Source organism: Podarcis gaigeae (assembly GCF_964106915.1).
Source record: "Podarcis gaigeae genome assembly, chromosome: 9".
NCBI lineage: Eukaryota > Metazoa > Chordata > Lepidosauria > Squamata > Lacertidae > Podarcis > Podarcis gaigeae.
This window is the reverse complement of record NC_139685.1, coordinates 29,352,009-29,368,843: the sequence shown is the minus strand read 5'-3', so window position 1 is coordinate 29,368,843 and position 16,835 is coordinate 29,352,009. Positions and strand designations below refer to the sequence as shown.

Below are 16,835 nucleotides of genomic sequence, written 5' to 3'. Positions count from 1 at the left end.
AAATGATCTGGGTCCAGGATATCTGAAGAAGCACTCCCCAATAGGCTTTCTCATACCTTAAATAAGAGAGGAGCTGCTATGGATGCCCCTTCATTCAGAGCTTTTGTGAGCAGTGACACCCAGCCAGCCAGACTTCTTTGTGATAGCATCCACTCTTTTGAAGCACCTTGCTAAGAGAGGCTCAGCTGGCTACCTCCTTCCCTATATCCAGGTAAGCGATTATGGTGTTGCTTATTCATTTTTTTAGTGCCTTTATGAGTAGCTGACTGTTTTAATGCTTTACAGCATTATCTTTTCTGGTTTCTGGCCTTATTTCTTTGCTTAAGTATCTCAAATGCATTTTGTCCAAGACCCACTTCAGAAGGAAATGTCAATGCTTATTACAGAGGGATTGTTTTGCTTCCTGCCTTCTTCTCTGGAGGATGCTGCAAGGGGAGGGGGGGCAGACTGCGGGTGGCTGAGTGTGTGGGTGTGTGATACGTGTCCAGCTGTACTGTGCTCCATGGCTGCCCCACCTGCCATAAGTCTTTCCTGTTCCCTCTCATCTCATAAGCATAGCAAACACAGGATGCATGGGGAAAGCAACAGCAGGAGCCAATCAGGACACAGCAAGGCGGGTCGAGTGGCATGTGCTCTTGTTTGTGTACGTGCAAAAGACAGCTCCCAGCAGAGAGGGCGGGATTGCAGTCAGAGTGTGTCTCTGTTCTTTAGCTGGCACTGCCAGTCTTGGGTTAGATTCACTGGATAGAGTAAAGCTGTGCTGGAAGTCAACCAATCCAACCACAACTTTTGCCACAAGTGTATTGGAGGAAGGCAAGAAGAAATAATGTTACTGTTGGATTGCAACACAGAGGTAATGATTGGAAAGCCTTTTAAATGTGTTTTTAGATTTCTAGATGTTAACATTGCCGGTTAAACTCACAGACTTTTAAGATCAATGAGAAGTCATACTTCTGCAATGCAGCAAATGCTTCATCATTTTCATCATAATTTATTGGGAACCTTGGCTTTTGCTACTGAGGGTGGTAAATCACATCTAGGAACAATAAATGTTTCAAACATTTATCTGACTTGTAGGCTGATGGGCAGAGCCACCTTCTGGAAGCTGGGACTGAAGTGAATTTAGCTGCTGATGGATTTTGTCAGTCCCCAGCTCATCTGGCTGCTTGTGGAGGACATGCTTTCTTCCTACTTTGGCAACAGCAGACAGGAGCCAATCTGAACCAACAGGTATTTTGTTTTCTATTTTTCAGGAAGGCAGTCCGGTTCCAACAGACCCCATCCTCTTAAACAATAGCTGTCCATTCTAGTGTAACACTTAACACTACGAACAAGGTTGATGCAAAGCTAGATATGCTAGAATAGTTTTGATAGTACTCCGGTTTAGCATATACTAGGTGCCATTGTATAGCAAAATGTAAAAAATCACTATTTGGGGAGAGAGTAAGTTTGGTTACAATGCACATATTTTCCCAGTGGGGCCCAATCCAGAGAAATGTGGGCTGTATGTCTAATTCTGTTGCAGGACTTGGTCTTGGTTTGTGAATTGTGCCCTTAAAGATAAGGATTTTTGGATTGGAGATTGTGGCAATTTTAAGTAGTACAGCACTACGCTAGAGATCCCCACCACTTTTATAGTAACTGATTACAACCATTATGTATGGCTGTGCTTACAAAAGGAAACCTCTCTATTTATTCAGGACTGGATTGGGGAAGCTCCAATTCACAAGGCAGCTAAAGTTGGGAGTTTGGAGTGTCTCACTTTGCTGGTTGCCAGTCATGCTGACATTGAGTAAGTGTACAAATTCAATTACTAATCACATAATGTATCCAAACAAAGCTATGGTGTTTATATTGAGGAAATGTGAATGGAGATTAGAATATGAATCCTAAAGTTAGCAACAACAACAAAAATAGCTATTACTGATCTCTTTTCTTTAGTTTTGGGAAACAATGCAAGGGGAGGGGAATTATTACAGTGGAGTTATTTTGATTAAATATGCTGTACAAGTTCGAATTGCAGTTTAATTTACGAATAATCACTTGCACACAACTTTTACAATGGCCTTTGAGGCAAGTTTGGTAAAGGATGGAAATTTAGGTCCCGATATACTTTAGTTAGATATACTTAAGTTTTACTGAAATCAAGGGGGCTTAAAATTAGCTATGCCTAAATTGTCATGTTGATTTCAACATAACAATCATGACCCTTAGTTAGATCAGAGCCATGTAGCTCTTTCTTACACATTTAGCCAGAAGTAGGTCCTATTGGATTCAATGTAATTTACTCCCCCAAAACAATGCAAAGGATTCCCAACTAAACTCATTGAGACCCACTTTTGGGTATTTAGAGAATTGCACTCTTAAAAGTGTTTTTAAAATTCATAATAGTTCACTTAACACTTGTTATTTCACTTTACTTTATCAATAATAATAATCATTCAGTCAAATGTATTGATTTTGTTTTAATTCTCTTTTCTTAGCTTGTGCAATAAGAATGGTGAAACAGCAGAAGACCTTGCATGGGCTTTTGGATTTTTGGACTGTGCACAGTTCCTCAGGAAAATGAAACACATTCAAAACAGGAAAGCAATAACACAGCATAGTTACTCTCTGCATGATGACAGCTTGCTTAAAGACTCAGAGGCAAGACAGAAACGAGTATATGAAAGCAAGAGATCCATAAGCAAGAAGAGGAGGAGATCAAATGGTATGGCATTTAGCTTTCACTAGACAACAGATACAAGGCAGCTTCTTCAAAGCACAATGTTTTATCTGACACAACTTCTATCTGATAAAAGATGTATCAAACAGGCACAGTGAAAAGGACATATTCATTTGTATAGTAGGCTAGCTTACACACCCACACCCCTCTAACCTGGCAAGCAAGAAACCAGAGTTCAAGGGCATGTCCCAGCCATGCAAAAACACTCAGGTGGAGGGTGGGGTTGAGATGAAGCACAGCTGGTGTGATGTGTGGCCTGGAGAGAGCCCCAGGACCAGATGGGAAGGCCTGGAAAGCCATATTTGACCCCTGAGCCCAAGGTTTCTCACCCCTGCCCTAGGACACTTCAATCACAGTAGTGCAAGTACAAAATATATGTCAGATACTGTTAGTTATGCAACCTAATCCTGAACAGGCTTACTCAGAAGTAAGCCCACTCGATTTTAGTGGAAATTCCTAGTAAGAGTGTTTAGTATTACTGTCCCAGTCTAGGAACCCTATCCGTCCTCCTTAAACAGCACCCATTTAATATTACCTCCTCCAATGTGAGGAATACAATTGCACACTTATATAACATTATATACCAAGTGTCATTTCCTCACCACACAGCAATATGTACTTAGAATTAAGGAGAAGGGCTCCTTCCAGGACAGGTAACAGGTATTTCACGTATCTGCCTAGGCCTTCTCAAAAGGTAAAGGTAAAGGTACCCCTGCCCATACCTTCTCAACTCTCTTTTAAAGGCTACCGCAGCCTCTCTTGACATTTTGAGAACACAGCCCCAAACAATTTTTAAAAATGTTTACAGTTCATAGCCATATTATTGTGTTCTTATGCTGCTACTGTATACCTGGTCATCTCCACTCATTTTAATTGGATGATTTGTTCTGTGTGTTCAAGCGTTGCTTTTGTTTTGTTTTGTTAAAGTTCTAAAGGGATTTTTTTTGTTTAAAAACTCTCTATGGTCATTATGCTGACTGCTTATATAAGTTGGAAAAATGACATAAAATGTTCTAAACAGAAAAGAAAGCTGTAACAACCTTGCCATGGTGAATCTGTATGCAAGGGGTGGGGGGAGAGCATCTAAGCTGCCAAAGGGAGTGGGAGTAAGCAACTACCTCCCACAAAACTGATTTCTAAGACTGAGATATGCCAAGCTGAAACCGAGTGCTATGTATAGGTTAGCAAATGCTTAATTCAGATGCACGATTTATATATGAAATACAAATATTCTCTTTGCATTTAAACAGAATAAAGATGAAGTCTTCGATGTCACGTGAAAGCCAATTACCGCAAGAAGACGTGTGAACACCAAGAACTTTACAAAGAAATAAGTCTGCATCTCAAAACCAAATATTTTGAACAGTGCCTTCTAAGAAGGAGAATGGGTTGCTTCTTGAAGAAGATTTTAAAAAATATTAATTCCTGTATTCACACAATAAAATATATATATGTATAAACTGTGCCCTCTCTTTCTACCATCTATGCCCCAAGTAACTATGTGACATCTAGCACTGATTTTGTGATTGGTATTTTGTTCCTTCCACAACAAATGCTCCACATATATACACACAAACACACTCAAGGAGTGCAGAGGAACAAAGATGGTATATTAAAAATTAGCATTGTTATGAGGTCCCAAGATCCACTTTACAATCACCTTTAACCAGTGTTCAAACAGAGGATTAAAATGTACATGATTTTGTTGAACAGTGTATACTCTGAACAGATATGTATAGGATTGCACTGTTAGGATCAGATTATAAATGCAGGAAAGCCAGCTATTAGGAAATAACAATGTTTAATAGTCAGGTTTTATTTGAACCCCCCCTCCCATTATTTGGACTCTAATATATTGGATTAGCATATTTATTTTAACAGGTGGTGAGCAACATAATACTATGTTAAGGTAAAATAAATAATCACTGCTTAAGTGTGTTTGTGTACCTATATGTATTTACAGAACTTCCGGTAGTTCACCATGATCATCTAAATAGCCATTTAAATAGTTTTTGGTCGTTGAGGAAGACACAGGTTATAATAAGCATCTTTGTTCCAGAAATCTGGACCCTTCCATCCACACCAGCCCTGTACAGAAGAAAAACAATACACTATTAAGTCTGTTGCTTCTAATAAAATAGCTGGCATTTTAGTAAAATTGATATGAATGTCAGAGGTTTTGTTCTACTAATTCATACACACAAAGGATAACGAAACACCTCTTGGTTTATTCAGCTCTGTTGGGAATGTGCAGCAGGAAACCTAGGCTTGCAATTCCTCTTCTCTCCCCATCATGGCCAGATTGGAAACTTTTGCACCCACTTTTGATTAACTATTGTTTAAAATTATGTCTGAAGCCTAAATTGTAATTAATCTTAAGCATGGCTTATTGCAACAAACCAGCTTCATAAACAATGGTTTGAAGATAGCTTGTTTCCAAACAAGATACAGTTACATCACCATTTGTCAGGTAAAGATTAAGCAAAAAGTCATGGTTAATGATAGAGAAGTGAATCGCAGACTTTTTAAAACATGTCACAAAATATTCTCTTTCAGTATTAACATATGCATTTGGAATGTGAAGGCAGAGTCTCACCTTTTCTAATATAATATGCAGATCCTCTGCTCCGGTATAATGTGGGTCCAGGATCAGAAATCTTATGTGCCCTGTGATCTCATTCCATGCTACTCCTAATATTGTGTGAGCCAAGACTCCACCACCTGAATAGAGAAGAGGAAAGAAAGAAGATGGAGAGGTAAGACAGTACATTCAAAGACAAAATTATCATTTGCTAATCATACTTTTAAATGATCCTCTGAAGTCAAGCAGGAAATTTTCATTTCTGAACATCTAAAAGTCAATTCTAAAAGCCTTTCGTGGAAATGCATGGTAGAAGAAAACTGGACAAAGGCTGAAAGAAGCCAAAATGGAACTGTGCAGGAAATAAGCTATTATAGAGAAACATGCACAGGACTGAAAATAAAATAAGTTAACTGAGAAGGAATTCCAATTGTGTTCAATGGGGCTTACTCCTTAGTAAGTATATTTAGAATTGCACTCTGTTTTGTTTTCAGCAATATAACCACTCAAAACAACTGATAAGAAAACATCATGTATGATCCTAAAAAAAAAGTCTTTTCTAGAGGTTAGGAAGTCTTAAAAAAATGCCCAAACAGTATGAAACATCTGCATAAAACAGGGTTTTTTTTTAGTGTCAACAGCAAGTTGAGAACAATGTGCTGAACAGATGAAAAAAGGAACAAGTGAACACTGCATTTTCTGTCTCTGGAGGCTGACATAAGAGCACATCAAGTGGGCAAACATAGGCTAAAGCATAAAATTGTAAAAGTAGGTCCTTTATCTTATTGGATGTTGACGTACACTATCCAGCTGATAAGTTGTGTTATCCCATTAGTGGGAATGGAAGTTGTGTTGTTCCACCATGTGAACAGCACCACTCTTGTGATGTTCAAATTGGGGCTGAGAGAACTGAATCATTTTGCTCCCACTCCCTCTTCTACAAACTTGGACCTTGGAAACTGAATAGAATGTCTAAAATTACAGGAGACACCTTTGGCAGTTGATGTGGAAATCATCTGAAAACATGCCTGGGTGCAGTACATCTTTGCCACAGGTGCCATTTGTGAAAACAGAGGGCAAGGAAGACATTCAAATTGTATGGATAATTACAAGGTCTCTTGAAAAGTAAGTTTAATTAAGCCCCATCTTATTTCTTAAGGTGGGACTTAATTAGACTTACTTTCCAAAGTAAGATGGGACAGAAACAACTAGTGGACGAAGGTCACCTACAGGGGCTCTTATCTTGCTTAAGACTCCAGAAGATCTTTTTTCATTAAAGGAAATAAAAATAAAAATAAATCACAGGCCAGATGTTTCTTTACTGCTGTTAAGCCACTTCAAAGCTATCTAAAAAGCAAGGTAAACAAAAGAAAGACCATGATTCACAATCATGTGGTGATAGAGGTTTTTGTTAAAGATCCCTGACAAGCTCTGCTTTTAAACACTGCATTCCTATGTGTGTTTACTCAGAAGGATGTCCAGTTGTGTCCACTCCCAGAAAAGTGTGCATAGGATAGGACTGCAGTCTAAAAGAAGTTACTCAATTTATAGCTTCCCAGATTGGAAATCATTAAGTATATCCTGCAGACTTTAAAAACAATTGGGGAAAGAATATCCTTTTTCAGTTTCTAAGTTAAGGTCATTATTTTGAATAATAGATTTCTTAGACAGTAAGGATCAGCAAAAACATATCTCAGGAATAGCTTAGATGTTCTTTGGAAATGGAACATTGAACTAATAGACTCAACATTGTCAGTAGTGAAAAAAGTTGCCACAGACATAGCTTTACATTCTGAGCCGTGTGTTCCAAATTCTCACATGATACAGTTCTTCCCAAGACTACATCACCTCCAAATGCAAATAGAGGATCACATGACTGAAAGGTGTCCATTTATAAAAAGGAAAATGTTGGTAGAAGCAGCTTTTCCTGGATGTGCTATTTTCTCCCAGGAAAAATAGTTGCAGAACATTCAAACATTTAACAAGCAATCCCTTATCTGTGTGCTAAAGTAGCACAGTCCCAAGATAGGGGTTAAGAAAGTAACCTGAATCTCCAAAGCCAACACACTACTTTTAAAGGGTCAGTAGCATATTTAGAATAGAAAAGTTGGGATAATGTGGATTGGGTGGTATTTAAAATCTTACCAATCATCACTGGTGTTCCCTCAGTCTTGAAATGATTAGCAAGTTCTCTTCCCTGAGAAGCCAGCTCAGACCCTTGGCTATAAGAAAAAATTGTCATTGTTTTCAACTAGTGCTTAAATTGTGGGTGGGGGGTTCATAAAAGCCCAAGTTCCAATCCATTATATTCCTCACAATCATGCACACAACAGCCCGCTAAAAGCAGTAACGTCACAAAAGACTGAGCCCCCTCTGCCTCCCCCCTGACCTGTGTTTTGAGCATTGCTTTCAGCAGTACCCACCTAAGGTGTGTTGCAATGCATTCCCCTGAAAACACGGTAGTCAGAACTACTGGTAATGTGTAAGTTGTAGTATTCTCAGTTGAAAAAAACCACCTCACTTTAAGTACTTCAACAGATAAATGGTATACTGGACTTTCCTATTTTCATTAGAGAAATATTGGAAGGAATGATATTGGCATTGCCACCTATGACAAATAGTTTGTTGTTGTTGTTGTTTAGTCGTGTCCAACTCTTCGTGACCCCATGGACCAGAGCACGCTAGGCACTTCTGTCTTCCACTGCCTCCCGCAGTTTGGTCAGACTCATGTTGGTAGCTTCGAAAACACTGTCCAACCATCTTGTCCTCTGTCGTCCCCTTCTCCTTGTGCCCTCCATCTTTCCCAACATCAGGGTATTTTCCAGGGAGTCTTCTCTTCTCATGAGGTGGCCAAAGTATTGGAGCCTCAGCTTCACAATCTGTCCTTCCATTGAGCACTCAGGGCTGGTTTCCTTCAGAATGGAGAGGTTTGATCTTCTTGCAGTCCATGGGACTCTCAAGAGTCTCCTCCAGCACCATAATTCAAAAGCATCAATTCTTCGGCGATCAGCCTTCTTTATGGTCCAGCTCTCACTTCCATACATCACTACTGGGAAAACCATAGCTTTAACTATACGGACCTTTGTTGGCAAGGTGATGTCTCTACTTCAAATAGTTACCAATAGTTATATAATCTTCATGAAACTATACAGCATACAGGTCAGTGTATTAAGCTGCACTCTTCATAACACAAATTAGGAACTTATATAGCTTGGTTTTTCTCTTTGCAATCACTTAAAACAGCACATAAACTACACATTAAATCTCCAAGGTGTTCTATGTCTGCTATAAAAACATACACTGAGTCAGACCATTGATCCATCTAGTTCAGTATTGTTTACACTTCCTGGTAGCAACTCTTCAGGGTTTCAAGAAGCAGTTAACTCCCATCTTTACCAAGAGATGCTGGGGATTAAAGCTGGAACATTTTGCATGCAAATCATGTGTTCTGCCACTGAGCTGCAGCCCTTCCTCAGTTTTCCCCATGAGCATTCTTACCTGACAAAGAGTATTTTTGAAGTTATCCCTAGGAGTTGGTTCAGTACAAGCTGCACTTCGATAGAACCAATCCATTGGCGTGATCCAACAAATCCTGGTTGCTTGTCTCCAACATCAACTAGAGCCTTTGGAACCACCACAAACGAAAATACAAAAGTAACAAGTCATTTGTACCATAACTGTAATAATAATAATAATAATAATAATAATAATAATAATAATATTTACCTGTCTACTACTATTTTAAATCTGGTTTATTAGAAACGGGGTAAAGAGGGGAAAATATCTTTACAAAATTAAATAATTATTCATCACAATTGATATGCAATTTTATTAACATAAGGTTTGCTGTGGAAAAGCTTCTTAGGCTAAAATTGACTTAAGATGTTACATCTGACACCAAAACTGTCCCTGCCATAATAAAGTTTGCTTTTAGCCAGTATATGATAAATATCAAAATAGAAAATGTATATAATTGTAATTTTAGGCTAGGATCCTTCTGCCCAACATGGTGTATGCAGGAGCCTTTTATCACGCGAGTGTCCATTTCCAATCTAAAGTGGAATGCAGACACAGGTTTGCCAGCTCAGTGCTGCAGTGATGGGGCACAAACAAAAAGTGGAGCACCCAATCATTCAAAATGAAAGCTTCAGAAATGTCAAACTGCATACAGTCTGGTAAGTGTAGGTGAGCTATCCCAAACATACAATTCCACTGTGAGCTGTTGTTTTTCAAGGAACACAAACCTGGAAGTCTACAGTACCTGTTGAATTTCCTTGTGTGTTGGTATTGATCGGTCCATGTATCCCTGATGCCTGAACCATGAGCATATAGTCTGTAGAGACCGATAGGCACAGCCCCAGCCATTATCATCAATACGATCCTGCATGTAATGATGGTAACTATATGTGCCATATACCACATACACCTGGGTAGGAAAGAAAAAGCACATTGTAGTCCTGCATGTCAGGTTCAGAATATTATTATGATAGTAATTTTGTATTTCAAATTGGTATTTTTATTGCTGCTGTTACTAATTTTATTAAAAGTATTTTTATTAAAGATTTCTGGGGGCCATGAAAACCAACAACAATATGCTACTAAAGGGAAAAAAGGATGGAGAGCCAACAGGAAAGCAAGCAGAATCAGGTAGTAATTCTTCATAATTTGTCATAAAGTGTTTAATAACCATGTGGAACAGCCATTGAGAAAGAAGTCCAGGGAGAGCTGTCTAAGAGCAGCTAGTCCCATCGTGTGTTCTGTGCTGTCTCCCCTCTCCTTTCAATACTGCCAGTATATTTCCCAGTAGAAGACAGTGAATTTGTTTGCAAATTAGGGGACAGGAACTAGTATGCATGCACTAGGAAGAACCATCGATGACAAAATGTTAACTGAAATTCCCAAGAAGAGCCTCCCAGTTCTCTTGCAATGAGGTCAGCATATGTACCTGTTTCCTTATTGGGCCATTAGATGAGAGAAAGTACAAATGAAACTCACCATCCCAGACTCTATACCAGGTGGGTTGAGATGTACATGTGGGTTCCTGAGATACCCATCTTTGAATGGTTCATCTGGAAAATGATAGGCATTAGCCCTTCGGAAATAAGGTCTGTCAAACGGTAGATTAAACCGTCTATGTAATTCCTAAAAGCAAGGTAAAAATGAGTGAGAGTGTATCCATAGGGAACAGAAAAGCCTTTGCAGATTTCAAGCCACCCAGATTCTCTGAAGGAAGAACCAGATGGTGTGAGAGATGTGCGGACGACACGGAATCCAGTAACCTAGCATTTCTTCTTTCTCTTTGCCTGGATAATATGTAGAGGAAAAAACATGTGACAGCATCACGCTCCAACTTTCTCTCACCCCCCAAAAGCAACCCATGAAATAGCGCAGGAAAAGGGAAAGCTTGGAATTTGATGACATCACATTACATCCTTCATTTCTGTGCATGTTACCAGAGGAAGGAGCAATGCTGCACTACAGTTTTTGGCAGTAGCCACACACATATATTGCAATGTCTGCCTTTGTTTGTACTGAGTGCCCAGCACACACTATAAGGAATCCCTGTGCAAATACAGAGCACTTTGTATATGGAAAAGACACACCCACTCTCCTCAGGCCACACCCCCACCAGATGTGCTCCATACATTTCTTGAGGACTTTTGCCTAGCTGGAAGGTCTCCTGTATAATTCCTCTTGCTTAACTGGATGGAGGTTGGAGAAGCAAAAGTGAATGAAGAAAACTGATTTCTGCATGGCTGTGAGGTAGCCTATTTTATAAACGTAAGCACCTGAGTTATATCCACTTGATCCACTCACTTTGGACACACCCAGCATCAGCATGCAGCCCAAGGAAGGTTTCCTATGGAGGGATGTGACCTTCAAGCTGAAAACAGTCCCCCACTCTTGTGCTATTTTAAAAATATCATAGTCGGAAAAACAGTATACATCATAATCTGTATGGCAGTAGACATAGGCCACTTGATAGTAATGAACTTCAGTACATAGAACCTAACATAACTTTTTAAAGGCCAGTTTAGTTTAATAAAGGGAACTATAGATTACTTTTATTAATAATTATATAAAGTAAAACTATTAACTATGCCGTGTTTTGGTCATCACCATCCAAACAATCTTTCAACATAAGGTACCTGTCTGTAAGTCTCCAATTGCTGATCAGAAATGCCTGTAGGATATGAGACTGTTACAAGGTGTTTTTTTCCTGGTAGCATGAAATGAAATTGTTCAGGCACCACAACAGTTGTTCCTCTCATATATTTCAAAATGCACTTTTCCATATCAGTTAGCTGAGTATGAATCGCATTCACCAGGAGACTTCGTACACTGCAAGATATTGATGAAACTATTTAAGAACACCAGAAAATCAGAATTACTTTCTTACTCTCAAACTATGTGTATTCTTCAAGAGATGGAGAGAAAGTCCCTTAATAAGCTGCTTTGCTACACTTTATACATAAATACTGGGGTTAATAAGAATTGACCGGTGAGTGTGCATATGCGAAAGAAGGCATGGAGCATGTGCTCAAGATGACAGAATTGACCGGGGATTTTGCACATTGGTCGATGTTTTAGATTAGAGAGTCTAATAAAAAACTTAGGATACATCTAAACAGCTTTTTGTAGCCTTTTTAGATTTATCAGCAGCTTTTGATATGGCAGACAGAGACCGTATCAGGAATCAACTGAAAGAAACCAATACAGATTGAGGACTACTCGTTTAAATTCAATAATGACATACTGGCACATATATAAGAGTAAAATGAGCCTGCTTATTGGCACCTAGTCAGTTTAATATTTATATAAATGGCAGTCTATATATTGAAAACGGAGGATGCATGCTCCATTGCAATACATGGCAGGATTACATTGTACTGCATACTATCTCTTCCTTGCTTAGGCTTGAAGAAACTTTTTAAAGGGTTTATAACATTTTGTATGCATAAATATAAACTAGCACTACCCAAAGTTTACCAACACTGTGCCTTTTTCTTCTCGTATCATGGTGTAGCTGAAATACTACTTCTCTCAAGCCCAATGAAGATAACTATTCCCTGCCAAGAGATTTTAATTTATTTCCAAGTGCATAACCTCTAGTTATAACATTGGGTTATGTAATGCACACCTTTAGGTATTTCAGTCTTTCTGAACAATCTGCTTCTTGGGCATCTACTTTTCTGAGTAACAAGATAACAATTCAGCACACTTCTTTTCGCCCTAATTATTACAACTGTAGATTTAAGGATGTTATAAAATTCAGCAGAGATATATCCACCTTCGCATGATAAATATGCAAAGATCATACAATAGAAAAACTCAAGCACATCATTTATACATAATCTACTTACTTCCGCCACACTTCTTCTGGAGACACGGAGACAACAGCATCAACTGGCAAGGTCATGCTTATGTAGTGATGCCCCCTGCTCTCCTTTTCAATGATTGGAGAAAGAGGATCTAACGAAGTTGTCATTTCCAGCATAAGATCTATATTTACTATAGGTTGCTGTAAATAATAAAAATTTAAATGTGCAAGCTGTGCAGTTTACTGCCCTTGTTTTCCTTAACAAAGCACAAAATATTTTTTGTGGAGGAAAATATCATTCTTAAAATTGACCATGTTAAAAGGGTTAAACACCTTTTTCCTCTAAGCATCACAGTTCCAATCCAAATTAGGTGCCCTGTAACTGCATTTAAAAGAAATTAAGAGACAAAGATATCTACCATCTCCTTTAATTTGGCCCACAGACTTGCAAGGAGGTGGGGTAGGGGGTTGAGTTGACTGATCAATCCACTAGTGCAGTATTATATCAAAACAGCAGGACTGCTATGATCTGTTGCAGGCAGATCTGCTGGGAACATGTTAGGATCTGCAAGTCAACAATCACAGATGTGATTTTAAAACTTTATCTGAATGTGTAAACTTCTGCATTTACACCAAATGCATGATTTGGCTATAAAAATGTCACAATGGTTTCACTCACTCAGTTCTACAAAGCCATAGCAAGGAAAGGTAAACATACCAGTTCTTGTAACTTTTTATCTTTCTTTTTTGAAAACCTGCGTTTGTTATCATCTTCCTGCTCAAATCTGAAAAACAGTAATAAAATCAACTTATTCTGAGAAATGAGTATACTATCAGAACCCTCAAAAATCATTCTTATTTTTGTTGAGCTATACTCACTGAATAAATCGTAGTATCTCCTTACATGCGGAATCATCTGTAAGCTCTGTTGCAACTGAATTTTTCCCACTATTTGGCCACAGATACACCGAGCTGTGACAGATTCTGAATACCAGCACATCTGAAGCCAGTTTGGCTGAAAGATCACTAAAAACATACTTCAGTGCCTCTTTTGTTGACGAATCTAAAACACACAGAGAAAACAAAGAAGATGAAAGGAATTGGGGAGATAGTTGCACACTTTAAATATTCTGAAGCATGATGGAATAAAAAGAAATAGTAATTCTTCACTCTCTCACTGTGTATGACAAGAAGCTGTGATTTTTCAATGAAAGTAAAGGTTTAGAATTAAAGAACTTCCTCACAAAAGGAGCAAAAAGACAATGGCGTAAGCTGCTTGGGGAACTTTGGAAACCTGCCCCTTTTGGCATACATGTGACCTAACTTTTATATATGATTTTCATTAATACATCTGATGTCATGCCAAAGAATGTTGCACTTATTCTACAATTATCCTACAGGACAATTCCATCCCCAGTCATATAGCAGCAAAGCACAGAGCAGAGGAGTCACTGTCACTTCTGCAGCCTAGTCACTCATGTTGGCCTGTCCAACACACACACACACACACACACGACTTATAAGAAGTTTTTTTTAATGTAGATTTTTTACACAAGCAGTACAAATTGAAATATAGGCTTATGACCAACTAACAACAGTCCATGTGCTTCCTAAAAGTGACTCAGGAATCACTTGCTATTAGTGAGCAATATGTTGCAAACTTTTGCTTGATGTATACAAAACAGGATAAACATTTCAATTCTGCTTTTAAAATTAGCAGTGCACAGTAATGAAATGAGCCCAGTAAACTAGTATATGAAAAGTACCCTATAGACAGCCACTTCAGCTTTAGCCATCATATTCTTAAAACACATTTATTTGAAGCTTCATTATTTCCACAGAAATTCAATCTCCTTTAGTTGTCAAAACTATTTGCTAAAGTGAAAGCATAAAACTGCCTCAGACCTACTTGCCCATCTACCTCATTATTGTCTGACTGGTAATCACTCTCCAGTATCTTAGGTACAAGTTTTCCCCATCATCTGCTATCTCACCTTTTTAAAGGGAAATAGTCCAGGGACTGAATGTGGAACCTCTGGCATGCAAAGCATGTGCTCTGCCTTCTGTTCTGTGGTATCCTTTACTTGGGAAGGAGGATGGAATCACTCAGCTTCAACTAATTTTTCAAGCAAACCACTTAACAAATCAGAGGCACAAGTGCTTGTGCTGATTTTCTGGTTTATGTCTTACAGAAGTAACTTTGGATGCTGCCCATAAAACCAACATTGGCTCATTCACTTTCTGCTGCTTTGTATTATGTTTATATGCTGATGCAAAACCAGAGAAAGTTACAGTGCAAAACGACCCACTGCTGCTGTTGTGCTAACAAAGCATTGCAACTGTATCTGGATCCTTAAAAAATATTCCTACCTAGACCCACAAAAAGCTTATTGCCCATGCCAATCTGGTTAAAATGAAATATTTTCCTTACATTGGTTTCAGTAATAATATTGTAACGCAGTGTTTGATATGAAGACTCACCATCAGTAGTGGCAAGTTGAAATGCCAGATCAAGACCTCCTCTTATTCTAAAAAGTATGTCCATAGTCTCTAAGATGACCTATTTGGAGGGTAAGAAAAAGTTGAGTTAGTATGAAGTGCTGCTGCTTTGGTTGTAAATTTTCACAAGTTGTGATTGGAGTGTGGCCCATGCCTAACACTCAATTCTACTCTCCATGCATCAAAACGGTATGTTGTTAATGTGCTGAACCTCATTTATAAGATGAAACTAATACAGTACACCTCTACTTCACAATGGAATTGAAATATGATGCAGGACTGGACTCAAACTGAGATTTGAGTGCTCAGGAATGCTCAGATCCAGTCTCATGAGAAGGCCATGACAGCAATCACAAAAAGCCAGTTGACATTTTTTTAATCTTAAGACTGAATAAAAAAGGTGCAACTGTGCTCAAGGAAAATTGTGCTAGACACCATGTTTATATATTAATGTCCAAATTTTCCAGTTTCCCATCTGCTAAGGGAAGCTCATTTAGTATCTATGTGCGGGAAGTGTGCAACAAATGCTGGCCATAGCCACAACAGGCCTCTTCTGTTGGCTCCTATTAACATGTAATCCATAACTGCTTTATTTGATCATTATTTAAGGTTGCATCTTATATGTATTACATGCCATCTTGTTTATTGCAACCCTAGTAAAAAGTAAAGGACCCCTGACAGTTAAGTCCAATCGCGAACGACTCTGGGGTTCTGGCGCTCATCTCACTTTACTGACCGAGGGAGCGAACGTTTGTCCGCAGACAGGTTTTCCAAGTCATGTAGCCAGCATGACTAAGCCGCTTCTGGCGAAACCAGAGCAGTGCACGGAAACACCGTTTACCTTCCCGCCAGAGTGGTACCTACTCTGTACCTACTTTAGGGCTGGTGTTCTTTTTGTATTACCCCAACTCAGAACTGGGCGTGGACAGGCTGGATTTTTTCTTCACCATCACATTTATACCCCACCCCACGAATCCCCAAAGGAGGGAAAAAGAAAAATGGCAGTCACGGTTCCTCATTTCATCCTCACAACGACCCTGTGAGGTAGGTTAGGTTGGAAGACGATGTCTGGCCCAATGTGAACTTTATGGCCCTGTAGGCATTTGAACTTTTGTCTTCCAGGTCTTGGTTCACTTATTACATTCCTCCGCCTTACTCCATATTCTTGGTGGTGGGGGAGATGGAGGGGATAATAAACTAGGGGGAATCCTCTCATTGGCCACGCCAACACCAGTGCCCACCGGCTTCAGGGCAGAGTTAAATTTATGCCCCAGGAAGGAGGCACTGTTTTGTTGGCAGAGGAGCCACATGGCAGCATCGCGACCGTCCCCCAGCCCCCTCTCCTCCTCTTCCTTCTCCCCTCACAGCGACCCCTTCCTCGCGCGGGGAGACTGGCGGTTACCCGCGTCACTTACCACGTCCGTCAACGGCACGCTCAGGGGCGGTTGCATGGCTCCTCCCACTCAACCTGAGGCAAGGTTAGAGCTGCTCCTCTGCACACGCCCCTAACGAGCTGACACGTCACCCTCTCGCTGCCTCTCCAGGGCAAAGCAAAGACACCCCTCTGCGTTGTTTTTTTTTTTTTTTAAAGCCACCGACGGGCTTGCGTATGCCGTCATCCGGGCTCTTGAACTACATTTCCCGTCATCCTTTCGGGTTGTGCCATACGAGAGCTGCGGGCGGGGGGGGGGGAAGGAAGGAAGTGAAAT

At 39.6% G+C, this 16,835-nt stretch overlaps 2 protein-coding genes across 5 annotated transcripts; one reads left to right on the top strand and one right to left on the bottom strand.

Annotated features, from left to right (window-relative positions):
* Positions 1-229: 229 nt before the first annotated feature.
* On the top strand, positions 230-4,185 carry ANKRD37 (ankyrin repeat domain 37; the record flags this gene model as incomplete). Of its 2 annotated transcripts, XM_083756091.1 has the most annotated exons (5): positions 230-853; positions 1,078-1,230; positions 1,701-1,792; positions 2,484-2,710; positions 3,976-4,185. In XM_083756091.1, the coding sequence occupies exons 1-5, from the start codon at positions 827-829 to the stop codon at positions 3,978-3,980; spliced, it is 504 nt and encodes a 167-aa protein (XP_083612217.1). In that variant the 5' UTR covers positions 230-826. The 2 variants fall into 2 exon arrangements, with proteins under 2 accessions (XP_083612217.1, XP_083612216.1); XM_083756090.1 differs by lacking the exon at positions 3,976-4,185 and having other exon boundaries at positions 231-853; positions 2,484-2,733.
* UFSP2 (UFM1 specific peptidase 2) lies at positions 2,441-16,776 on the bottom strand. 3 transcript variants are annotated; one of them, XM_083755816.1, is made up of 13 exons: positions 16,542-16,776; positions 15,109-15,187; positions 13,507-13,690; positions 13,346-13,412; positions 12,671-12,828; positions 11,456-11,648; positions 10,302-10,448; positions 9,568-9,732; positions 8,805-8,929; positions 7,452-7,528; positions 5,322-5,446; positions 3,448-4,813; positions 2,441-3,408 (listed from the first exon to the last, which is right to left on the bottom strand). In XM_083755816.1, the coding sequence occupies exons 1-12, from the start codon at positions 16,575-16,577 to the stop codon at positions 4,727-4,729; spliced, it is 1,443 nt and encodes a 480-aa protein (XP_083611942.1). In that variant the 5' UTR covers positions 16,578-16,776; the 3' UTR covers positions 2,441-3,408; positions 3,448-4,726. The 3 variants fall into 3 exon arrangements, with proteins under 3 accessions (XP_083611942.1, XP_083611941.1, XP_083611943.1); XM_083755815.1 differs by lacking the exon at positions 16,542-16,776 and adding an exon at positions 16,368-16,512; XM_083755817.1 differs by lacking the exon at positions 16,542-16,776 and adding an exon at positions 16,030-16,467.
* Positions 16,777-16,835: the final 59 nt, after the last annotated feature.

Coding starts and splice junctions, on each gene's coding strand:
- UFSP2 (XM_083755815.1), bottom strand. CDS start 16,436: ATGTGGCTCCTCTGCCAACAAAACAGTGCCTCCTTCCTGGGGCATAAA. Junction 13,413..13,506: donor GAGATACTACGATTTATTCA/GTGAGTATAGCT, acceptor ACTGTTTTTCAG/ATTTGAGCAGGAAGATGATA. Junction 4,814..5,321: donor TGCATATTATATTAGAAAAG/GTGAGACTCTGC, acceptor TCTTCTGTACAG/GGCTGGTGTGGATGGAAGGG.